The sequence below is a fragment of the Somniosus microcephalus genome, chromosome 3, assembly GCF_052327205.1.
Source record: "Somniosus microcephalus isolate GS21.2 chromosome 3, FLI_Smic_1.0, whole genome shotgun sequence".
Classification (NCBI taxonomy): Eukaryota; Metazoa; Chordata; class Chondrichthyes; order Squaliformes; family Somniosidae; genus Somniosus; species Somniosus microcephalus.
This window is the reverse complement of record NC_140989.1, coordinates 181,307,273-181,333,832: the sequence shown is the minus strand read 5'-3', so window position 1 is coordinate 181,333,832 and position 26,560 is coordinate 181,307,273. Positions and strand designations below refer to the sequence as shown.

Genomic DNA, 26,560 nt, shown 5'->3' with positions numbered 1-26,560 from the left:
ACCTGCACGGTCAGAAATTTACTCTACTAACTGATCATCAACCTCTTGTCTCCATTTTCAACCCTCAGAAGGGCGTACCGATAATGACAGCACAACGGCTACAGAGGTGGTCCCTTTTCCTAGGGGCACACCAATATGACATCGAGTACAAAGGAACTAAACAGCATGGGAATGCTGATGGATTGTCGCGCCTACCGTTGCCGACGGTGGAAGAAGCACCTGCAGTGGATCCAGTGGAGATATTCCACTCGACCATAGTCGAATGTCTCCCTGTGACGAATGCAAACATAGAAAAGGAAACACGAAATGACCCAACACTCTCCTGGGTCTATGATTTAACGGTGAAGGGATGGTCAGCACATGGCGAACCACTGCTGCCAGCATTCTCGCCGAGAAGAGAACAGCTGTCAGTGTGCAGAGGAACCTTGATGTGTGGATCCAGAGTAGTAATTCCACCCAAATTGAAGGATAGAGTGCTCAATGAGCTTCATGAGGGTCATCTGGGAGGGGTAAAAATGAAGAACTTAGCCAGAGCGTTTGTGTGGTGGCTGGGAATCAATAGAGAAATCGAAGAGATGACCAAGAGCTGTACAGGATGCCAGAAGGTCCAAAACGCCCCACCACAAGCCCCTCTACATCCATGGGAGTGGCCCTCATCTCCATGGCAAAGGATACACATTGATTTTGCTGGTCCATTTATGGACTCGATGTTTTTAGTTGCGGTGGATGCACATTCAAAGTGGCCAGAGGTAATAAAAATGTCCTCAACCACCACAGAAAAAACTATCACAGTCTTACGAACCATATTTGCCAGAAATGGGCTGCCTGAACAGACTTGCGCCGACAATGGACCACAGTTTGTGTCTGAAGAGTTCCGGAGGTTCTTAAAGAACAATGGTGTTAAGCATTACACATCCGCCCCATATCATCCAGCCACCAATGGATTGGCTGAGAGGTTTGTTCAAACATTCAAGAAGGCTATCAAGGCAATGTGTAATGAAGACATACCCCTACAACACAAGGTGGATAACTTCTTGTTTGCCTACCGGAATGCGACACATGCGGTTACCAACCAAACTCCAGCCATGATGTTCTTCAATCGAAGACTACGATGCCGCTTGGATTTGGTTAAGCCAAACATCAGAAGAGATGTGGAGAACAGGCAGTTTCAGAATATGAATGAAAGGCCGACCAGGCGTTTCAAGATAGGTCAACCAGTTTTGGCCCGGGACTACTGCACAGAGAAATGGCAGCCAGGAATGATCTGCACATGGCAAGGACCTCTAATGTATACCGTGGACATTGAAGAGAGCATTGTAAGACGCCATGCTGACCAGATTCTAGAGTCACTGGAAAACGTCAATTCCACACACGATCTGATACACCTGGTGATGAAACCGAAGTACCAATTGCATCTACCTCAGAATCGGTGATATTGGAAGCAAACGAACCAAACAACGGCGTTGATCCCGAATCAACTTTGCCAGAAGAACCTGATACCCCAAAGAGGCGTTATCCAGACAGAATCAGGAAGCCTCCTCAAAGACTGAACTTATAATTGCTTAACTTCAACTAATGTATCTAGCAACTGTAATTGTAAATATGTTATTTAATTATTAATCGAATGTTATGTACTGTTTAGCTAAAAGGGGAGGAATTGTAGTGTATGTACTTTGCAGAAGGAACTATATTCTGCAGCCCCTGTATACTGCAGTACCAGTAGTGACCACCCCTGTATATAAGCCTGTGTAGTAACTTTTGCATAGTAGTTCCAGGTTGTCTCCACTCAGTAAAGACCTGTTATAATCAACTCCTGCAGTCCGTGTCTCAATTATACACAGACATAATAGAGAGGAGTGCTACTGGAGAGGAGTAACACAGGCAGGTGGGGAATAGCAGAGCCAACAGCAGTGTACAGTAATTTGCAGGCTCAATTATCTCCCCATTGCTAATAATCCCCATAGGGTCCTCCCCATTGTGGTAGATGATAGACATTCCAGTGAAGTTCAGCTTCCTATGATTTGGCCTTCAATTTTCAGTCCTCCCATTTTCTCCCGAGGCATCAACTTCTTACTGGGATATAGTTTCACAACTCCTGGTCAACCTCCAGTGCCTTGTTTAAGTTACCATGCTTCATGGTTGCTCCTAGACAGCGAGTGCCGGCAGGCTATTTGATTACAAGGGGCATCATGGCCGGGCTTGATTTTGCCCTCACCAAACCAGGAATCAAACTTAGGCCCAGAAATGTTCAATCTTCATCTACTGAACCATCAGGAGAGCCCAGCATACTTGTAACATTCTCCCTTTTAGCAGTTTGAACATGCCAAATTTCAAGAGCAAATCCTTTTCAAATTACTCCACTTTGCACGTATGTTAATTACACCTAATGTATAACATGTTTTAATGCTACTGTAATTGCAGTAAACATAGCAATTCATTTGAGGTAGGAAAAAGTGAAAATGTTTGTACTGCAAATGCCACATTTTAACCATCTGAGTTAACACCAGTTTTTACTTTACAACAGGGTATTCCAGAATAGAAAACAACCCAACTGTGCAGAAAAATTAACTCAAGAAAAGAATTGGGATTAATCAAGAATTTTGATATGACTTCAAGTGGCTAGGTGATCTTAGAGTGTTATTTTGAGTCATTATTACGGGAAACTCAGTTCTGAATTTTCTGATGTGAGCACTATACCTACCCAAAAGATTTCTGGGTAATCCCGGAGATTAAGCAAACTCCGGACTACGTTTCTGCGATCTTCCTCCCATTGTCGCTTGCAAAACACTATCTCCAGAAAATACCACATCCAACCAATCAGCGGAACGTAAGCCAGCTCCTTTTTTGCAAGCACTTTTGAACTCTACACAGGAAAACAATTTTTAAATGTTACATTAACACCAGTGCTGTTCCAAAGTTTACAATTCTTAAAAATGATCAATGCAGTATAGGAAAGTAGTCAAAGCATACATGGGCCCCTCAAGGCAAATAGTATGTAAATATTGAATTTTGGAAGAGATGGGGTGGGGGGGCTTTTAATGGGACCAGTAGGGGTGGCATAAAGAGGGTAGTTTTAAACTTCACTGTCTGGCCGGTAACCTGGTAGAAAGGATCACCCACCTGTTAGCGAACTTCCCGAAATTTCATATAATCCCACTGAAAACAACAGGATGAAAAATCGGACGAGTTCTCAATTCGCTCCCCCACATGCTGCCCAGTTGAAAATTACCCCCAATTAGTGACAGAATCACACAGCTGTACAGCTATTTGCAGCCTGCTGTTTATGAACAAGAAAAGTTGTTTTGCAAAATAAAAAAAATCCTCTAACAATCTGCTATATTAGATATTCATCTTTTACTAAACAATGTGTCAACTGCAGCAATTTAGCTTGTGTACTTGCATCATTCTTCACACCAAGGCTCCTGGTAAACTGAGCTGGAACTCAGGATTAAAGAGCAGATATCAGCAGAGCAAATACAGTGAACTGCACATGTCTCACACTGACCTCTACTTTGAAATCATTTCTACAATAGTTGCTGCTTTGATTTTTTTTTAAAAAAGCACACACACACACTAGTTTCTTTACCACCTGCCCAAACATTCGGCAAAAAAAAGACAAATAAAATTTTATATAATCCAATAAGCAAAATTTCATGGTGGCATCAACGTTATATCATAACTTGCATTTATACAGTGCATTCAATGTAGAAAAATGTCCCAAAGCGCTTCACAAAAACATAATCAGATAAGATGGGTGGAGCAGGGGGGAGGAAGCTAATTAAGTACTTTTGAAGTGTAGTCACCATTGTAGTGTAGGAAAAGCAGCAGCCAGTTTACACACAGCTGCTCCCACAAACAGCAATGTGACCATGACCAGATGTTTTAGTTTTAGTGATGTTGATTGAAGGATAAATATTGGCCAGGACACCAGGGAGAATGCTCCTGCTCTTCTTAGAAATAGTGCCATGGGATCTTTTATGTCCACCTGAAAGCACAGACAGGGCCTCGATTTAACATCTCATCTGAAAGACGGCACCTCTGACAATGCAGCGCTCCCTCAGTATTGCTCTGGAGTGTCGGCCTCGATTTGTGTGCTCAAGTCTCTAGAGTAGAACTTGAACCCACAACCTTCTGACTCAGAGGCAAGAGTGCTACCAACTAACATGGCAATTAACAATTGGTATGTGCACAAGATTAAACACTACGGCCTAGAAATTCAGTGAGGCGCTGCAAGCTTTGCGCCCAGTTACCGCCTAAAGAGGGCTTCTGCGCCAGTAAAGGAGGTTGCGCTGATATTGAGCTCGGCGGTAATGGCGGCGGTAGCCGGTAGCGCTGCGCCGGCACCGATGACGTCATCGGTGTGCGCAGTGCCCCGTTTCCGCCCCGATGCCGGCCCGACGCCCATATTCAGTTGCCGCCGCCTCCTCCGTGGCGGCCGCTACTAACATCGGAGACCAGGGCCTTACTGCAGCCTTAGTGGGGCGCATAAAAGGTGGAGGTGCGGCCGGCCGCTTTTTCGGCGGCCGCCTGCCCGCACCTCCTTCCCCGGCCTTCTCCACCACCCCCCCTCGCGGCATTGCCGGCTGCTTTCCGCGAGCCCGGCACTTCTCCGTGGTGCCGGGCTCATTTGCTGGCACAATCCAGCGGCGATCTCCCCGTTGCAGGCACCTCCACCTTAAGAGAAGGAGGAGGCCTGCAGTACCGCAGCCTGCCGCACCGCATCGGGTGGCGCAGCGGCACCTAGAGCGCTGAAATTCAGTTTCAGCGCCCCAAGCGGGGGCGGGCACACCCTGGAATAGCGCCCGGTTCCGACTTGGGGCGCAAAAAGTGAATATCTGACGGTCGCAAATGGCTCCGCGCCCAGTGCTAACTTTTGGGCGCTAGCCAGCTGGCGGGGCCATAGTGAATTTCTAGGCCTACTTGTTTAATTAATTCTCAACATGGACTGCACATCCAACCCCTCCCCAAGCCCCAAATGTAAATTGAACAGTGGAAAGTCTACAATTTATGCAGACAAATTAATCATGATGCCTTTTCCCCAATGCACTTCCCTATTGTCAAGTGCTACAGAGACACCCAAAGGCTACTTGGGTACTAACTGATTTAATATATCATAAAATTGTGATAATATGTAAAATGTTGCCTGCCCGGTGCCAGGGTTAAGGACATCTCTTCTGGGCTGGAAAGAAACTTGGAGTGGGACGGGGAGGATCCAGTTGTCGTGCTCCATGTTGGTACAAACGACGTGGATAGGACAAGGAAGAAGGTTCTGTTAAAGGAGTATGAACAGCTAGGGGTCAAATTAAAAAACAGAACCTCAAGGGTAATAATCTATTACCTGACCCACGAGCGAATTTGGCTAGGATAAATAAAATTAGAGAGTTAAATGCGTGGCTCCAAGACTGGTGTGGGAAAAATGGGTTTTGCTTCTTGGGACGCTGGCACCAGTACTGGGACAGGAGGGAGCTGTTCCGTTGGGACGGACTTCACTTGGCCAGTGCTGGGACTAGAATCCTGGCGAATCATATAACTAGGGCTGTAGAGAGGGCTTTAAACTAATTAGTGAGGGGGAGGTTTCTAGAGAGCAAATAATAAAAATGACAACGGAGAAGGTCATAGACTTAGGTAGCAGTGCGGGAATTAAAAAACAGAACGTGTCAGGAAGAGACAAAAGTATGGAGTAAAAAGTAAAGTAGTAAAAGGGGAAAAAGCAGGGACTAAGTGTCACAAAACATATGTGAAAGTTCTTTATCTGAATGCATATAGCATTCGTAACAAAATGGACGAGTTAATGGCACAAATAACTACATATGGGTATGATCTTGTGGCCATTACAGAAACATGGCTGCAGGGTGACCATGACTGAGAATTAAACATACCAGGTTATTTAACAATCAGGAAGGACAGGCAGGAAGGGAGGGGAGGTGGGGTGGTTATGTTAATAAAGTAAGGAATCACTGTAATACAGAGAAATGATATTGGGTCAAAGGATCAGGATAGTGAAACAGTTTGGGTGGAGATAAGGAATAATAAGGGGAAAAAACACTAGTGGGCGTAGTCTATAGGCCTCCGAACAGTTGCAACTCTGTTGGACGGAGTATTAATCAGGAAATAGTTGAGGTTTGTAATAAGGGAACAGCTATAATTATGGGGGATTTTAACCATCATATTAACTGGACAAATCAAATTGGGCAGGGCAGCCTTGAGGATGAGTTCATTGAGTGTATTAGGGATGGGTTTCTTGAGCAGTATGTAACTGAACCGACCAGGGGGCAAGCAACCTTAGATTTGGTCCTGTGTAATGAGACAGGATTAATTAAAAATGTCCGAGTAAAGGATCCCCTTGGAATGAGTGACCATAACATGGATGAATTCCATATTCAATTAAAGGGTGAGAAGGTTGGATCTCAAACAAGCGTGCTGAGCTTGAATAAAGGAGACTATGAAGGTATGAGAGCAGAATTGATTAGAGTGGACTGGGAAAATAGATTAAAGGGTAAGACGGTACATGATCAGTGGTGTATATTTAAGGAGTTATTTTACAACTTCCAAAAAATATATATTCCACTGAGGAAAAAAGGGTGTAAGAGAAAAGATAGCCATCCGTGGCTAAGTAAAGTAATTAAGGATAGTATCCGACTAAAAACAAGGGCATATAAGGTAGCCAAATCTAGTGGGAGGATACACGATTGGGAAGTCTTTAAAAGACAGCAAAAAATAACTAAAAGATTGATTAAGAAAGGGAAGATAGATTATGAAAGTAAATTAGCAAAAAATATAAAAACAGATAGCAAAAGTTTCTATAGTTATATAAAAAGAAAAAAGGGTGGCTAAAGTAAATGTTGGTCCCTTAGAGGATGAGACCGGGAAATTAATGGTGGGAAACATGGAGATGGCAAAAACGCTGAACAAATATTTTGTATCAGTCTTTACGGTAGAGGACACCAAGAATATCCCAACACTGGACAAACAGGGGGCTCTGGGGGGGGGGGGGGGGGGGAGGAGCTAAATACGATTCACATCACTAAGGAAGTGGTACTTGGTAAAATAATGGGACTCAAGGCGGATAAATCCCCTGGACCTGATGGCTTACATCCTAGGGTCTTGAGAGAAGTGGCGGTAGGGATTGTGGATGCATTGGTAATAATTTTCCAAAACTCCCTGGACTCAGCAAAGGTCCCGTCAGATTGGAAAACTGCTAATGTAACACCCTTATTTAAAAAGGGTAGTAGGCAGAAGGCTGGAAACTATAGACCGGTTAGCCTAACATCTTTGGTTGGTAAAATTTTAGAGTCCATTATTAAGGAGACAGTAATGGGACATTTGGATAAACATAATTTAATAGGACAAAGTCAGCATGGCTTTATGAAGGGGATGTCATGTTTGACAAATTTGCTCGAGTTCTTTGAGGAAGTAACATACAGGGTGGATAAAGGGGAACCAGTGGACGTAGTGTATTTAGGCTTCCAAAAGGCATTTGACAAGGTGCCAAACAAAAGATTATTGCTCAAGATAAAAAATCACGGGATTGGGGATAATATTCTGGCATGGGTGGAGGATTGGCTATCTAACAGAAGGCAGAGAGTTGGGATAAATGGTTCATTCTCAGACTGGCAATCAGTAACTAGTGGTGTTCCGCAGGGGTCAGTGCTGGGTCCCCAACTCTTTACAATCTATATTAACGATTTGGAGGAGGGGACCGAGTGTAACATATCAAAGTTTGCAGATGATACAAAGATGGGAGGGAAAGTAGTGAGTGAGGAGGACATAAAAAACCTGCAAGGGGACATAGACAGGCTAAGTAAGTGGGCAGAGATTTGGCAGATGGAATACAATACTGGAAAGTGTGAGGTTATGCACTTTGGCAGGAAAAATCATAGAGCAAGTTATTATCTTAATGGCAAGAAACTGGAAAGTACTGTAGTACAAAGGGATCTGGGGGTCCTGGTGCACAAACCTCAAAAAGTTAGTATGCAGGTGCAGCAAGTGATCAAGAAGGCCAATGGAATGTTGGCTTTTATTGCTAGGGGGATAGAATATAAAAACAGGGAGGTATTGTTGCAGTTGTACAAGGTATTGGTGAGACCGCACCTGGAATACTGCATACAGTTTTGGTGTCCATACTTAAGAAAAGACATACTTGCTCTCGAGTCAGTACAAAGAAGGTTCACTCGGTTAATCCCGGGGATGAAGGGGTGGACATATGAGGAGAGGTTGAGTAGATTGGGACTCTACTCATTGGAGTTCAGAAGAATGAGAGGCGATCTTATTGAAACATATAAGATTGTGAAGGGGCTTGATCGGGTGGATGCGGTGAGGATGTTCCCAATGATGAGTGAAGCTAGAACTAGGGGGCATAATCTTAAAATAAGGGGCTGCTCTTTCAAAACTGAGATGAGGAGGAACTTCTTCACTCAGAGGGTGGTAGGTTTGTGGAATTTGCTGCCCCAGAAAGCTGTGGAAGCTACATCATTAAATAAATTTAAAACAAAAATAAGACAGTTTCCTAGAAGTAAAGGGAATTAGGGGTTACGGGGAGTGGGCAGGAAATTGGACATGAGTCTAGGTTCGGAACGGTCATGGCCCTGTGGGTAGCGGAGCGGGCCCAGGGGCCGTGTAGCCTGGTTCTGCTCCTACTTCTTGTGTTCTAATTCTGTGTTAGATTTCAGGAGATGGTTCTATTCCTGTTCCTGGCTGGGGTAGAGATCACCTTTTATAGAAGGTAAGTACTGTGAAAATATAGGGACAGAGTGATCTCCTGGACGAGTTTCGATCGCCTAGATGGGTCGGAGAGGAATTTCCCAGATTTTTTCTCCCAAATTGGCCATTGGGTTTTTATCTGGTTTTTCGCCTCTCCCAGGAGATCACATGGGTTTGGGTGGGATGTAGAGTGATAGTAGATTTGAGGTTAGGATCAGATCAGCCATGATCTTATTGAATGGTGGAGCAGGCTCGAGGGGCCAATTGGCCTACTCCTGCTCCTATTTCTTATGTTCTTATGTAAATTCAGAAATAGTCTTGTTTGGCAAATCTGCATTGGGTAGAGGACAGAACATGCTCTAAACTTCCCCGCTCCCCCTCCCTCAATCTGCTCCATTCCCAAGTCTCTACAACATTGTGTGACTTCAACCCTAGTCTTCCCCACCCCCACCCCAGAAACCCTAGCCTTTCACTGCTCCTCCTTCCTAGAAATTTTGCTTGACGTTAGTTTTATCACGAGAAGTTAGAGTATAATATATGCAAATAACCAAGTATGACATGGCTGTAATAGAGGAAACATTCCACTGGAAATAAATAGGTCAACCATAGTGTAAGAGGAGATCTTGACTACAAAAGAATTGTATATTATCCATGAGTTTCACGCAATTGAGTTGATTATGTTGTCAACTGTTTATGTCCTCTGATGGGAGATGCTGTACTGCACTGTTTTTATAAAGTAAAATTTGATTTACTGCAGATAAATGAAACACTTGACTATATTAGGCTCATTTCCATTCACCAAGAAGCAGGGAGAACAGAAATATCTCATCTCACCACTCAACTTATTTCAGTACATTTGTAAGGTTCGCAAAATTCTACAGATTCCCTCAAACCAAGATTGTTGGACTGTTTTAAAGAATATTGGGCCAAAAAGGGGGCTTAAAGTTAAAACCCCAGGATTTTGGTTATTTTAAAAGGGCATGTCCAGGCCTGTGGAAGGCTGCGACAAAGGGGTTGGGATGGGCCTCTGTAAAACAAACAGTTTGAGTATTGGCATAATCCAAACTGTCTGGGAATGTTCTGGGCTGTCTCAGTCATTTCACATAAATGACAAAAGGCCTACAGAAGAGCAGTTCCCGCCAAAATTACAGAGCCATCAAGAATATGCATAATGCAGTAACTGCCACTGATTAACAAAAGGGACCCTGACCCCAGCAGGAGAAGACAAAACTTATTAATCGGACCAAAGATTAAACAGTCATTTAAAGCTAATTTAGGTTTCGATGGACCATCCCGAACCTAGTTTACACCAACTTAAATCAATTAAAAATAGATGGGACCAGCTCAAAACCCATTAAAGAATTCAAAACTATTACTGTTCACGAGCCCACCAAAAATGACAATGCTCCAGAGAAGATTTGGCGGGCAGATAAGCAAGGCCTCAAACGGTATAATTGAGGCCTGCTTTTTCAGTTAACACACAGTCGGAGAATCGGAGATTGACGGAAGAACAACAGAAGGAGAACGGAAGGAAAGGAGAAAGGAATCGCGGCAACCAAGGGCCCCAAGAAACAAACAACCGACAATATTACCAACAACTAGGTAATATTGGGCCACCACGACCAACAAGAAACCAACCTGGAAGAAACCAAAGATTCGCAAGTTTGTTTCCATTCTACAAGCTATTCTGACTTACCCCTGGGTAAGATTTGATGAAAAAGACACTAAACCCTATACCTAACCAAAGGAAATTGGGTACTTACCCGATAGATCCAATACGCACTCAACCGCATCAGCGGACACGCGAAGACTGAAAAAGCAATGCAGGTGAAGTCTTCTACCAAGTCCGGGGTATGGCAGGCCCCAACCGCCACACCGAGAGAACCCCGAAATCACAAACCTCTACAACTGTCAAGAAAGTCGTTTGGCGAGCATTTTCCCTGATCCTCTGGAGTCCAACTTAGTTAGTGTAGTGGGATTGGGAGGGGTGAAGTATTCTGCCTATTGTTATTCTCCCTCGTATATTCCAAAGTGTTCCCCCTTTTAGAGTGATTATTGTATTGTGTATATTTTCTTGTCTCAAATAAAATCCAAATTCTTTTCACCAACTCAGTTGTCTGTTGCAATTTCATTACAACCCCCAAATAAGTCCAAAGTCTAGAACCAAGGGAATGGGAGCGATTCGAACCGCTCAGGAGTCAGAGGCAAAGCTGACCACACACACCACCCCTTACACATTGACTACACCCTACTATTGTGGTTATCCCTGAACTGAATTGGCAGCATTAATATGAAATGGTCTGCTGGCTTACGGGGTCAGGCAATATAGCAGAATGTTCTGAAAACAATGAGGTGATGTGTACCTCACCTGAACAGAAGTTATCTCATTAATCCCTGACAACCGGGAAGGGGGGAAAGAGAAAGAGAAAGAGAATAGGGGGAAGAAAAGAAAGGCATCAATCACTCCACTCTGCTCTCTACAGACCTCCCGAACATCTTGTAAGAGTGGATAGGGGGGAAATTGGGCTCGCCTTCTAACGGTGGAAAATAGCGTCTGAGATGCGCGTGCACACTTTCGGCAGGAAGTGCGCCAGACCCCATTTTAGTAAAGGGGTTTGCGCACGAGCAAGTAGATTATGACATCAGTGTGCAATGCTGATTTGACGTCAGCACTGCCATTTTCAAACGCCACACTCCAGCCTGTCTTAACCTCGTACAGCTGAACACGACATTAAACCGGAGGAAGGAGCCCACCCACCAGCGCGATTTAAAGTGATCATGAACTATTTACACCTTAGTTGCTGGATTATTTCTTCTGGCTGCTGGTGCAATTGTACACATTTTTGAAACTTTTCTATTCTTGCCAGAGCTGACCCTGGGGACTCTGCCAGTGGATCAGCTTTTACCGCCCATCTCCGCATCTCCCTCCAGAATATTGGTTCACTTGTGAACAAGGCCCTTGCCATCCATGAGCTTACTGTAGATGATTGCATCAACATCATGGCCTTGATAGAAACCTGGCTGAGTGGTGATGACACCTCCTCCCTAAATGAAGCTTCCCCGCCTGGATATACCTTCCACCAGTTGCACCGCACAGACCGTCATGGTGGCGGTGTGGCTCTTATCACCAAATCACACATTGGTCTGTCCTCCTACTCCTCTGGGACTTTCTCCTCTTAAGCATCTCACCTTGTTTCACTGCTCTGGCATCTCATTTAAAATCCTCATTCTCAACCGCCCACCAAAGTACCATAAACATTTTCTCACCGAGATATCTTCACTGCTTTCCTCCCTCAGCCTCTGCACCAAACGACTTCTCATCCTCAGTGATTTCAACCTCCATCTCAATTCATCAAGATCTCTCTCCTCCAAGTTCACTGCCCTCCTATCTTCCCTTAATCTCTCCCTCCAACTCATATTCACAGCCACCCCCCTGACCTTGCCATCTCACATGGCCTCAGTACTCCCATCGTGCCAATGACAGATAAGGCCATCTTTGATCACTTTCTTGTATTGCTCCCCACCCATATCCCACATTCCCTTCCCAACCCTACTTCTTTCTATGTCCGTCACTGGGGAAAAAAAACTCTCCCAATTAACTTACAACTGCACTTTCAAAATCCCAACTGTCTAGCTTTTGGCCCTCCATTCACCACGACATTTCTGCAGCTACCAATCTGCTCAACCACACCTCCACCTTTAATGCCCTGGTCCCCATTAAAACCATTACTCTCTCACACCTTGGCCGTTCCCCCTGGTATGGCCCTCATCGCCACTGCCTTAAGTCCAAGGGATGCAGACTTGAACGGATATGGCGGACAACTGGTTTAGCCATTCACTGGCAGAACCACAAAGCATTATCGAAGTCTGCCAAAACTGCTCACTATTCCAGGATCATCCTGGAATGAAAAATAACCCCCAGCTTCTATTCTCCACTGCACAATGTCTTCTTAAAACCCACTCCCCCATGCTCACCTCAAACAAGTGTGAGGAGCTCATGGACTTCTTTGTCACTAAGATTGAGGCCATCTGATCAGCTGTCTCTGCCGCTTCCCTCCCTTCCCCCTAAAGGTCTCCCCTGCCCTAGCCCTGAATTCGCATCTTTCTCTAGTTTCTCTCCTATCTCCCCTCATGCCCGCTCCGCACTCATTTTGTCCACGAGGCCCACCTCCTGCTCCTTCAACCCTATTCCCAATAAACTATTGACCATCCAACTTCTCTTCCTGGCTCCCATGTCAGCTGATATTGTTAACAGTTCTCTCTCCTCAGGTAGTGTCCCCCTCTACTTTAAATCTGCTGTCACACCCCTCTCCTCAAAGAAAACAACCCTTGACCCCATCTTCCTTGCAAACTATCGCCCCATCTCCAATCTCCCTTTCTTCTCCAAAGTCCTTGAACATGTTGTCACCTCCCAAATCCATGCCCATCTACCCGGAACTCCATGTTTGAATCCCTCCAATCAGGTTTCCGTCCCTGCCACAGTACTGAAACAGCTCTCATCAGTCACAAATGACATCCTATGTGACTGTGACAAAAATAAACTATCCCTCCTCGTCCTTCTTGATCTGTCTGCAGCCTTTGACATGGTTGACCGCACCATCCTCCTCCAATGCCTCTCCACCCTCGTCCAGCTGGGTGGGACTGCACTGGCCTGGGTGGGACGGCACTCGCCTGGTTCAATTCTCCAGCATGTAGATGAGAATTAGGAGAGGGCCATGGATAGATCCTTGGGGGCACCGCGGTGCAGGAGCGGGAGGAGAAGCCATTGCAGGTGATTCTCTGGCTACGACTGGATAGATGAGAACGGAACTAGGCAAAACCCTCATCGATGCCTTTGTCCAACACAATCCTGGCTGGCCTCCCATGTTCTACCCTCCGTAAACCTGAGGTCATTGAAAAATCTGCTGCTCGCATCCTAACTCACACCAAGTCCCTTTCACCCATCACCCCCTGTATTCGCTGACCTATATTGGCTCCCGGTTAAGCAATGCCTCAGTTTTAAAATTCTCATCCTTGTTTTCAAATCCCTCCATGGCCTCGCCCCTCCCTATGTCTATAATCTCCTCCAGCCCTACAACCCTCCGAGATCTCTGCGCGCCTCCATTTCTGGCCCCTTGAACGTCCCCGATTTTAATTGCTCCACCATTGGCAGCCATGCCTTCAGCTGCCTAGGCCCTAAGCGCTGGAATTCCCTCCCTAAACATCTTCGCCTCACTTTCCTCCTTTAAGACACTCCTTAGAACCTACCTCTTTCATCTTGATTGAGTTTTTTGATGAGGTAGTGTAGGGTTCTCAAAATTCCCGCATTCCCCAAAGTTATGGATAAAGGGACCCTGTATGGACAAGTTATTAAAAACAGGGTACCCAAAATGGCTTCTGTAACCTCATGACCAAAACCGACAGGATTTTAAAAGCAAGGCCCTGCAAACAGGCAGGCCCTGAAACGAAACTTAAAATGCAGGAATCTGAGAAGAGACTTTGTGGAGCCAGACAGCTAAAGCAAACACAGAATATGCATTCATTCGCCTTGAAACAGATCAAGTTAGAATGGGCCTAAATCGAGGCCATTAGGTTTCTGCATATTTAATCGGTAACAGCTCACAGTAGCCATCAAGTCAGGGTGGGGACAATTAAGTTTTATAAACGACAAACAACCAGGACATCGAGACCATTAGACCCAGAGACAACCACTCCAGAAGTCGTTAAAGTAAATGGCTGTAATCATTTTAAACGAACCCGATTCGAAAGCACACAGGACACAAACGGGCAGACAAGACGAGACGAAGAATACGGTAAACCGTTAAAAGCAGAGAAGGGCAGCGGAAAGACGCGTTGGGGGACAAACACCTAGTTATAAGCTGGCGTTACATGCATGGACAGTAAAACCCCAGAGTCATAGCCCAGTTTGAAGAATAAGCTGGCGTTCAAAGAATGGGTAGCAAAATCATTAGACGGTAAAGACCGCCAACCGACCCCCAACCACAGCCATACCGTCGACGACCGCCCGAGGAAGAAGACGACCCATCGCGACTCGACGACGACGTTAGCTAAGGAAAAGGAGGGTGCTTCGCATAAACAACTTCAGCGCCGCGCCCTGTGACCACGTGGCGACGGGATACCCCAAAGGACAGAAAGAGCTGACCTCAAAACCCCATCAGTTAAAGCAACAGGTTTCGGATTGGTGAGCATGAATTCCTGGCCCCTCATAGCTTAATCTAGGTTAGGTATAAAGGGTGGGATAAGGATAAAGGGATTTTTAATGTATTTGTTTCCCTCGATGTGCCGTGTGTTCCCCATTCCCATATAAGTGTAATTGTTTATGCTTGTATTCAGATCAGTAATTCTCATAAGATTGTATTTTATTCTGCTTTTAATAAAATTTTGGTTTTCTTGCATCAAACCACTTGTCTACTCGATTTTCTGTATCGCCGCCTGTACCTAAGTCCGATGTCTAGAACCCAGGGGTGTGGGAGCGATTCGAACCGCTCAAAGACAGTCAGAGGTGAAGCTGACTGGGCGCACACCAACTCCCTACAGTAACAGAGAGGGTTGATGAGTGCAATGCAGTTGACGTGGTGTACATGGATTTCCAACAGGCGTTCGATAAAGTGCCACATAATAGGTTTGCCAGCAAAGTTGAAGCCCATGGAATAAAAGGGACAGTGGCAGCATGGGTACGAAATTGGCTAAATGACAGGAAACAGAGAGTAGAGGTGAACTAGAGGAAGGTATACAGTGGTGTTCCCCAGGGGTTGGTTCTAGGACCACTGCTTTTCTTGATTTATATTAATGATTTGGACTTGGGTGTTGTGCAGGGCACAATTTCAAAATTTGCAGAGGATACAAAATTTGTGGAGGAGGATAGTGATAGGCTTCAAGAGGACAGACAGGCTGGTGGAATGGGCAGACAGGTGGCAGATGAAATTTAACACAGAAAAATGCGAAGTGATACATTTTGGTAGAAAGAATGAAGAGGGGAAATATAAAGTAAAGGGTATAATCCTAAAGGGGGTGCATGAACAGAGAGACCGAGGGGTATATGTGCACAAATCATTGAAGGTGGCAGGGCAGGTTGAGAAAGCAGTTAAAAAATCTTACGGGATCCTGGGCTTCATGAATAGAGGTATAGTGTACAAAAGCGTGGAAATTATGATTAACCTGTATAAAACACTGGTTCGGCCTCAACTGGAGTACTGTGTCCAATTCTGGGCACCACACTTTAGGAAAGATGTCAAGGCCTTAGAGAGGGTGCAGGAAAGATTGACGAGAATGATTCCAGGGGTGAGGTACTTCAGTTATGTGGATAGACTGGAGAAGCTGGGATTGTTCTCCTTAGAGCAGAGAAGATTGAGAGGAGATTTGATAGAGGTGTTCAAAATCATGAGGGGTCAGGACAGAGTAGATAGAGAGAAACTGTTCCCGTTGGCAGAAGGGTCGAGAACCAGAGGACACAGATTTAAGGTGATTGGCAGAAGAACCAAAGACGACATGAGGAAAAACCTTTTTACTCAGCGAGTGGTTAGGATCTGAAATGCAATGCCTGAAAGGGTGGTGGAGGCAGACTCAATGACAGCTTTCAAAAGGCAGTTCGATAAGTAGCTGAAGGAAAAAAATTTGCAAGGCTACAGGGAAAGGGCAGGGAAGTGGGACTAGCTGAAGTGCTCTTGCAGAGAGCCGGCACAGGCTCGACAGGCCAAATGGCCTTCTTCCGTGCTATAACCATTCTATGATTTTATGATCGGCCATAATATCTCATGTGGTTCAGTGTCAAATTTTGTTCGATAATGTTCCTGTGAAGCCTTGGGACATTTTACTATGTTAAAGGCGTTATATGAATGCAAGTTTTTGTTGCTCTTGTTGCCTAAAGTTTGAATAGTCTACAGGGAGTGGTCTGGCTGGTCCTGACCTACTGTGTTGTTCATTTAAAAGCTTGTGCTGAAACAAGTTGCTTCCAGACATGGGTGGCCTGGTAGGTCTTCATCTTGATCTTGGAATTGAGCATGACTGGGAGAACGAAGAGAGGCCACGCAGAGCAGGACAAGCTGCAAACTTGGGGGTGGGGGGAGAAAGAGAAAGAATGGCACTGAGCAGGAGGCCATATTCGCCAAGGGTCTTTGGAGAGCAATTCTCTTACGTCAACTTCAGCAAGAACCAATGCTCGAGACTTCTTTGCTTCACTAAAAAGGTTGTGACTGAAATCTGCAGACTGCAGCAGCCACACCTGCAACCTCAAAGCAGGGCAAGGACAGCATTGCCTGTGGCTGTCAAGATGCCAGTTTCTCTTAACTTTTATGCATCTAGTTCCTTCCAGGCTGCTGCTGATGAGCAACATCTCGCAGTTTGCAGTACACTGTTGCATAAGGGAGGTAACTGAGGCTCTCAGAGAGTCAGCGAGAGAGAGAGAGAGAGCTTCATCTCATTCCCTCTTGCCAGAAACAAGCAAGCAAAGCGAGCATGAGGGTATACTCGGATTGCAGGCTTCCCCATCGTCCAGGGCACCATTGACTGCACACACATTTGTTAGAAACTAGGGGTGCCTAAAAATGTATATGGCTTTTAAATTAGAATTTGAGACAGTCTTTTTGATCAGTTAGATTAGGTGAAACATAAACATTCCACACAGGGGCCCATAGGATGGTCCTGCCAGGCTAGTTATCTGTTGTTTGTAAGTTAGGGTTTTGACTTTGTTAATGTATCTTTAATTTGGCCAGTAAAGGCCCAACCTATGTTTCTTCCATTATTACTAATAACCATATTGTAGTCTCCACAGATTTGTTAAATGAAGGTGAGATAGCCCAAGCAGCTGAAAGTTGCTATGTATTTTTGAAAGGGAAAAAAAAAGTATAAAGCAACAGCTATTGAACACGGAAAACAGCGCGAAACCATAATTCATGGGAATGTAAAAGTTCTGAGAGAAAAGATCACAGCAGAGAAAGGGAGTGTATCATAATCCTTACTTGTGAAGGTCAGAATGGTGAGATAGCGACTGGCTAATGTGTGACAGCTTTGACTGGGGCCTTGTACTTGCTGGATTAAGGGGGAGAGAGTAAAAAGAGATAAGTTGGATTCCAATGGAGGCACCTTCAAAATGTAAAAACAAGGATGAAGTAATGAGACCTTCTTTGGGGAGGGCTTTCTTCCAAACACCAAGACAAAGAACTTAAGCTGTCATTGGTTGATGAAGTTTTGGAGGAATCTCTATAGGTTAAATGGTCTTGTCAATAACTTGACCTCAGGCCCACCCCTAAAAAGAGAATAAAAAGTGACACCCCAAGGGCTTGCACACAGGCGGTGGAAGGGAGAGCCGAACAGCTGGTCAAATGCTCTTTTAAGAGTGATCCCATGCTCACCATCGAAGGCCAAAGAGAGAGACCAGAAGCCAGAGAACTGTTTACGCATGCCAGCCGTCTGATATCAGCTGCCTGTCACGGTCATATGTTTTTGCTGTATTACTAATGTGTTATATTCCGTCCTAAACTCTGATTAAACACAATATACCCACCATATTGGTTTGCACTTGATCCTGTTTACCAGAGATACATGAATCTCAACACATTGCCTTGCGTACGCCTCATCTGAACTCGGCCATTTTCATGAACCGTATGGGATTCCACTCCTTCAATGTGCAGCTGGCGTGTGACCACAGGCAGCTCATTATGCAGGTGAATGCTCAGTTATCCTGGCTGTAGTCACGATTCCTTCATGCTGCGGCAATCCTTCTTCCACCTGTATTTGACCCACCACCGCAAGTCAAAGGCTAGCTACTGGGCGAGAAGGGTTATCCACTCATGACATTGCTCATACCTCCAGTCCAGAATCCCCACACATAGAAGGCATACAGTGAGAACCATACCGTCATGAGAAACATTATAGATCACACCATTGGCATCCTCAAGCAACACTTCCGCTGCCTGGAGCCCTGCAGTATTCAGCTGGGCGGGTATCAAGGTTTGTGGCAGCATGCTGCACAACATCGCCATTATCCGGGAACAGCCATTGCCACCACTAATCAGGCGAGAAGCTGGGTGTGGTGTGAGGAGCGAGCAGCGAGGCATAAAAGCGGCGGCAGCAGCGAGGCCCGACCACAGCGGCGGACCTGGGTGTGGCGTGAGGAGCAAGCAGCGAGGCATAAAAGCGGCGGCAGCAGCGAGGCCCAACCACAGCGGCGGACCTGGGTGTGGCATGAGGAGCGAGCAGTGAGGCATAAAAGCGGCGGCAGCAGCAGCAAGGCCCGACCACAGCAGCGGACCTGGGTGTGGCGTGAGAAGCGAGCAGTGAGGCATAAAAGCGGCGGCAGCAGCGAGGCTTAAAGCGGTGGCAGCAGCGAGGCCCGACCACAGCGGCGGACCTGGGTGTGGCATGAGGAGCGAGCAGTGAGGCATAAAAGCGGCGGCAGCAGCGAGGCTTACCAATTCAGCAACGGGAGAGAGAGGTAAAAAGTAATCAAAGTGTGACGTCACCAGAAAGCAGGTAAGTGATTGGTTGGTGAGTATTTCTCTCTTTCTCCTTTTTTTTCCAAACTTAAACTCTGTGGGTTATAGTTTCTAAGCTCTGAGGTATAGCGGGGGCTGCTGGTAACCAAAAATTTAACTTAATTTAAAGGAAGTAAAGGGTAAGTCATGTCAGGACAGCTCAGCCCCGTAGGTTGCTCCTCCTGCACTATGTGGGAAATCAGGGACACTTCCTGTGTCCCTGACGACCATGTGTGCGGGAAGTGTGTCCAGCTGAAGCTACTGACAGACCACATTGCGGCACTGGAGCAGCGGATGGATAGATATTGGAGCATTCGCGAGGTTGAGGAAGTCGTGGATAGCACGTTTAGGAGGTGGTCACACCGCAGGTAAAGGTTGCACAGGCAGGAAGGGAATGGGTGACCATCAGGCAGAATACTAGGCGCAGGCAGGTAGTGCAGGAATCCCCTGGGGTCATCCCCCTCTCGAACAGTTATACCGTTTTGGATACTGTTGGGGGGGGTGGCTTAACAGGGGAAGGCAGCCGCAGCCAACCTCCTGGCACTAGGGGTGGTTCTGCTGCACAGGATGGAAGGAAAAAGAGGGGTAGAGCTATAGTGATAGGGGATTCTATTGTAAGCGGAATAGATAGGCGTTTCTGCGGCAGCAAACGAGACTCCAGGATGGTGTGTTGCCTCCCTGGTGCAAGGGTCAAGGATGTCGGAGAAGCTGCAGAAAATTTTGGAAAGGGAGGGTGAACACAGCCAGTTGTCGTGGTGCATATATGTACCAACGATATAGGTAAAGAATGGGATGAGGTCCTAAAAGCTGAATATAGGGAGTTAGGAGGTAAATTAAAAAATAGGACCTCAAAGGTAGTAATCTCAGGATTGCTACCAGTGCCACGTGCTAGTCAGAGTAGAAATAGAAGGATACTTCGAAATGAATACGTGGCTAGAGGAATGTTGCAAGAGGGAGGGATTCAAATTCCTAGGACATTGGAACCGGTTCTGGGGGAGGTGGGACCAGTACAAACCGGACCCGATGTCCTTGGGGGAGTGTTTGCTAGGAGGGTTTAAACTAAAATGGCAGGGGGTTGGGAACCTGAGCAGGGAGACAAAGGAAAGGGAAACAAGGATAGAAGCAAAAGATAGGAAGGAGAAAAACAAAGATGGCAATCAGAGAAATTAAGGGTTTAAAACAAACATGGCCACAGTAAATAATAAGTCTAAAAGGTCTAAGAGCATTAAAAAAACAAGCCTGAAGGCTTTGTGTCTTAATGCAAGGAGAATCTGTAATAAGGTGGATGAATTAGCAGCGCAAATAGAGGTAAATGAATATGATATGATTGGGATTACGGAAACATGGCTCCAGGGGGACCAAGGCTGGGAACTCAACATCCAGGGGTATTCAATATTCAGGAAAGATAGGCAAAAAGGAAAAGGAGGTAGGGTAGCATTGCTGGTTAAAGAGGGGATTAACACAATTGTAAGGAAAGATATTAGCTCTGATGATGTGGAATCTGTATGGGTAGAACTGAGAAATACCAAAGGGCAGAAAACGTTAGTGGGAGTGGTGTATAGACCCCCAAACAGTAATGGAGAGGTTGGGGATGGCATTAAAAGGGAAATTAGAGAAGCGTGCAATAAGGGCACAGCAGTCATCATGGGTGACTTTAATCTACATATAGATTGGGCTAACCAAATTAGTAACAATACTGTGGAGGAGGAATCCCTGGAGTGTATACGGGATGGTTTCCTGGACCAATATGTCGAGGAACCAACTGGGGATCAGGCCATCTTAGACTGGGTATTATGCAATGAGAAAGGATTAATTAGCAATCTTGTTGTGCGAGGCCCCTTGGGTCGGAGTGATCATAATATGATCGAATTCTTCATTAAGATGGCGAGTGAAGTAGCTGACTCATAGACTAAGGTCCTGAATTTAAATAAAGGGAACTATGATGGTATGAGACGCGAGTTGGGTAGGATTGATTGGGTAATGTCACTCAAAGGGTTGACGGTGGATAGGCAATGACAAACATTCAAAGATCGCATGGATGAACTACAGAATTTGTTTATCCTAGTTTGGCATAAAAATAAATCAAAAAAGGTGACTCAACCGTGGCTAACAAGGGAAATCAGGGATAACAAGATTCAAAGAGAGGACATATAAACTGGCCAAAAAAAGCAGCAAACCTGAGGATTGGGAGCAGTTTAGGATTCAGCAAAGGAGGACAAAGGGATTAATTAAGAGGGGGAAAATAGATTATGAAAGTAAGCTTGCAGGGAACATAAAAACTGACTGTAAAAGCTTTTATACATATGTGAAGAGAAAAAGATGGGTGAAGTCAAGCGTAGGTCCCTTACAGTCAGAATCAGGGGAATTTATAATGAGGAACAAAGAAATGGCAGACCAATTAAATACATACTTTGGTTCTGTCTTCACAAAGGAGGACACAAATAACCTCCCAGAGATGTTGGGGAACATAGGGACTAATGAGAGGGAGGAACTGAAAGAAATCAGTATTTGTAGGGAAATGGTGTTGGGGAAGTTGATGGGATTGAAGGCCGATAAATCCCCAGGGCCTGATAATCTACATCCTAGGGTACTTAAGGAAGTGGCCCTGGAGATAGTAGATGCATTGCTGGTCATCTTCCAGAACGCGATAGACTCTGGAACAGTACCCATGGATTGGAGGGTAGCTAATGTTACCCCACTATTCAAAAAAGGTGGTAGAGAAAAAGCGGGGAATTATAGACCGGTAAGCCTGACATCGGTAGTGGGGAAAATGCTAGAGTCCATTATAAAAGATGTAATAGCAGAGCACTTGGAAAACAGTGACAGGATCGGACAAAGTTAACATGGATTTACAAAAGGTAAATCGCGCTTAACTAATCTACTGGAATTTTTTGAGGATGTAACTGGTAAAATAGATAAGGGAGAACCAGTGGATGTGGTGTATTTGGACTATCAGAAGGCTTTCGATAAGGTTCCGCATAAGAGATTAGCGTGCAAAATTAAGGCACATGGGATTGGGGGCAAGGTATTGACTTGGATAGAGAACTGGTTGGCAGATAGAAAGCAAAGAGTTGGAATAAATGGGTCGTTTTCCGAGTGGCAGGCAGTGACTAGTGGGGTACCGCAAGGATCGGTCCTAGGACCCCAGCTGTTCACAATATATATTAATGATCTGGACGAGGGAATTGGATGTAATGGCCTAGAAATTCAGTATACCCACGTTTGGGGCGCTACAGCATGGCGTTCGCTAACTTTTGCGCCCGGCACAACTTAGCGCCACTGTTCTGGACCGATGGACATTATGTGACATTCTGGACATTTTTATATGCAATAGCACCCTCTGGTGGCGGTTATTGCGTTAACAGTTTGTATGCTGGAAAGGTCATCTGATCTTTCTTCCTGTGTGAGGTCATTTGACCTTTGTTCCTTTCTTCCTGTGAGAGTTCATTTGACCTTCCTACCTTTCTTCCTGTTGACCCCAGGAAGCAGTTTTGCCAGGAAGAACCTGACTTGAGTAATGGAGAATTTGCTATGAGAGGTTCCATTTACAATCCAGTGTAATCTGACTTCATATGTTAGACCAAGCGCAATATCTGGGAGTATCTTTAGTTCTTAGCATAATAGCAATGTTGTCAGAGTAATATTTTGATAATACTATGTTTATAAAAAGGTTAATATTTAATAGTTACAGAAGTTAGTTCAAATGTTAGTTAGTTATACAATTAGTCTATTCTACTGTTGTAAATATGTTTATATCTTGTGTAATATCGAATGTGTAGTACTCAGTTTATGTACAAAACATACTTTGTCTTTGTTTACAGTTTCACAAATTTGTTCAAGTAAAAGCTTCAAAACAGCAACCGCTTCAGGAAGAATTATTTTGAATGAGTGTTTAACTTGCTGGATAGCTAGATAGGAGCACGTCTAGCGCGGCCAGTACAGCCACCTTCACCGATATTCAGTTGTATCGCCCAAAGAGGTTGCTGCTGCGTTAAAGCAGGCGATGCACGACTATCATTCGGCGCTAAGCCGGCGATCCGGGGCGCAAACACCGAAGGCGGGCGCAGCGCAGGTGCGGCGAGTTGCTCATTGAGGGCAGACAGTCAGGCGCCGGTCAGCACTTAAAGGGTAGGGTGGAATTGTTTGGCTGCCACGCCCTGCACACTGCAGCCCTAAGGCAAGGCCTGAACACTGCTTCTGGAACTGCTCCACGCCCAGGAGAATGGAGAAGGCCAGGGAGAGAGCGCAGCACTTCGGCGAGGGTGACCTGAGGCTGCTGGTTGGCGCAGTGGACCGCAGGCGCCATATCCTCTTCCCTGAGGGTGGCAGGAGGCCGCTGCCTGCCGAATACCAGAAAGCATGGAGGGAGGTGGCAAACAGGGTCACGTCCAACAGCGTGGTTGGCAGGACACCAACCCAATGCCGGAAAAAATTCAACGACCTCACTCGGGTTGTCAGGGCGAGTACCCTTTCCAGTATCCTCCTCATCCTTGCATGTGCACCTCACTTTATGGCCAAAGGGGCCTGAAAGCCCTAATGGCCAGCCCTCATCCAGAAGCTATGGGACTGTCATGAAAAGCACTTGCACATTCAGGACTTTAGACAATGTCAGGGCTATTCGACCATGGGAGGCAGTGCAGGCGAGATCAGGGCTTGACACTGTCAGGGCTATTCGACCATGGGAGGCAGTGCAGGCGAGATCAAGGCTTGACACTGTCAGGGCTATTCAACCATGGGAGGCAGTGCGGGCAAGATCAGGGCTTGGCACTGTACTTAGAGGCCGTCCTTTCTTTTGCAGGGCAAGCTGGCGCATAACAGAAGACAGCAGCGACAGACCGGGGGAGGCCGTCCTGGCCTGAAACAGCTAAGCAACCTCGAGCAGCGAGTGGAGCGGATCATGGCAGGCCAGCTGAGTGGCCCCGTCGCCACTGGAAATGCTGACCCTGTTCTGGGCACCAATGGTAAGGTCATCATCTTTTTGACCTCTCTCTTTCCATTTGCACCTCACACCAGCATCCTTTGCCACTATCGAACCAATGCAGTGCACAGCAGCACTCATGCCTCCCTCGATGCCACCCTGTCCTCACTCTAAAGCAACTCTTGTGCCTCCCTGCTTTCAGATGGTGACTCGCCAGGTGAGGAGGCGGCCCCTCAAGCTGGCACTGTGTCCGAGTCAGACATAGAGGAGGAGGAAGAGGAAGCCGGCCCATCAGGGACACCCTCAGCCGAGGCAGCCCATGGCCATGATGGTGACACGTCTTCCCTGGAGGGGAGCGGGGGTGGGGGGGGGCCGGGGAAAGGGTCGGAGAAGAGTGAAGCTCCAGGGACCAGCGGGCTGCAGCAACGCGGGAGGGGTGGGGAAGCTCGGCGGCCTTCTCCCCAGAGGGTGAGTACGGCCTCCAGTCCTGCTACGGTAAGCGCAGAGGAGGTGCGGCTCCGAGCGGAAATGGGCGCCCAGGCTGAGCGCAGGCACACTGAGCTCATGGCTGCAGTGGCAAGGATGCCTGACTCCATAGAGTCACTGGCAAGGAGTCTGCAACAATTCAGTGCAGCACAGGCCAGGAGTCTGCAGGACTTCGGCAGCACAGGCTAGGAGTCAGCAGGACTTCGCTGCATCACAGGCGGCTTCTAGCCAAGTGCTCAGTCGTGCCGTGCATTCACTGGCTGGTGTCATGCAGACACAGACCAGGGCCACACGGGCACTAACTGCTGCCACCCTCGCTGGATCGGCCAGGCATCGCCGGGGCACTCGCCGCGCCGCAGCAGCCCAGCAGTCTGTGCTTCAACAGATTGCTGCGCATGCTGCAGTGCTGGCCCGTGCGAGTGCCAATGTATCAGCCGATCAGGGAGTGCCTGTGATCTGTCAGGTTGGCAGCATTCCTGCAGCCAACACTGTCACTCCTCCATTGCAGCTGTCACCAGCCATTAGACAGACTGATGCCGCCCAAGCAGAGTTGGAGCAGTCAGCAGCCGGCCCCTCCAGGCCCAGAGCTGGTCCAGGCTGACCCCCAAGGGCATCTGCCGTCTCACCATCTGACCCTCAGCAGCCTTCCCCCAGCCTTGCTGCAGCCACTGGGGTCCCATTGAGGAGGAGCTGCAGGGCGGGTAGGGGCCAGTCACGGAAGCGAGATGGATCACCCTCGCAAGGGAAAAAGTAGAAGGTGTGGCCAAATGTTTTGTTTTATTTATAAAGGCCGAGACTGCTGTATTTCTTTTATATATAAAGGCCAAGACTGGTGTATGTGTGTTTTTGTGGGGGGGGGGGGGGGGGTTTCTCTCCATTAGTTTGCCATGTGGGAAGGGCACAGAGGTATCTCAGTAAAAAAATTCTCTTAAATCGCACTGTCCATGTTTTCATTTGGAAGTCCTGGTTGCCCTGCTTGGCTGAGGGCTTGTGGAGCGGCTACATTCATCATCTGCCATTGGCACAAGCCATTCCGAGAGGGGGCCTAGAACCGAGTTGCAATAAGCCGCCGACGGGCGGCCCTCGCACTTTCTGCCTCCCTCCCGTGCTGGTCCTCCTCCTCCTCCTCCGGTGGTCCTCCAATGTCTGCTGGCAGTGGCCGAGTCCTGCGGATAGCCAGGTTGTGCAGCATGCAGCACATGACAACGAAATGGGAGACTCGCTCAGGCGAGTACTGTAGGGCTCCCCCAGAACGATCCAGACAGCGGAACCATTGCTTCAGCACGCCGATTGTTTGCTGAATGATGTTCCTGGTTGCTTGATGGCTGTCATTGTATCCCTCTTCAGCAGGGGTGCTGGGCGCACGGAGCGGGGTCATCAGCCAGGTGCACAAAGGATAGCCTTTGTCCCCGAGAAGCCATCCTCGTGGGTGAGGCTGGGCCTTGAACATGTCTGCCACAGAAGTCTGGCATAGGATGAAGGCATCGTGGCTGCTGCCTGGAAAGCGGGCATTGACAGCAAGGATGAGCTGCCTGTGGTCACACACCAACTGCACGTTGAGCGAATGGTAGCCCTTCCGGTTGCGGTAATCCTCGGCATTCTCTAGAGGTGCCCGCAAAGCCACATGCGTGCAGTCAATGGCGCCCTGCACCATGGGGAAGCCTGCTAATACTGCAAAGCCCATTGCACACTCTTGCTGCTTATCCACGGTCATGGGGAAGGAGATGATCTGACGTCTCCTTCTGAAAAGGGCACTGGTCACCTGGCGGATGCAGCAATGTACCACGAACTGGGAGTTGTTGGAAATGTCCCCAGTAGCGGATTGGAAGGAGCCGGTGGCATAGAAGTTGAGAGCCACTGTCACCTTCACTGCCACCGACAGAGACGTCCTGCTCCTCAGCTGTGGCTGCAGATCTCCGCGAAGCAGGTGGCAGATCTCAACGACCACCGCCCTTCTGAATCGCAGCCTCCGAACACACTGCTC

The 26,560-nt window shown here is 46.9% G+C and overlaps 1 protein-coding gene across 3 annotated transcripts in view; it reads right to left on the bottom strand.

Annotated features, from left to right (window-relative positions):
• Positions 1-26,560, bottom strand: part of LOC147121610 (1-acyl-sn-glycerol-3-phosphate acyltransferase delta-like) — a 342,875-nt gene that overhangs the window by 87,504 nt on the left and 228,811 nt on the right. For all 3 annotated transcript variants that reach the window (XM_085981991.1, XM_085981990.1, XM_085981989.1), the window contains exon 4: positions 2,702-2,863. In XM_085981991.1, the coding sequence (XP_085838117.1) occupies positions 2,702-2,863 (162 nt within the window). The remainder of the gene's footprint in view (positions 1-2,701; positions 2,864-26,560) is intronic.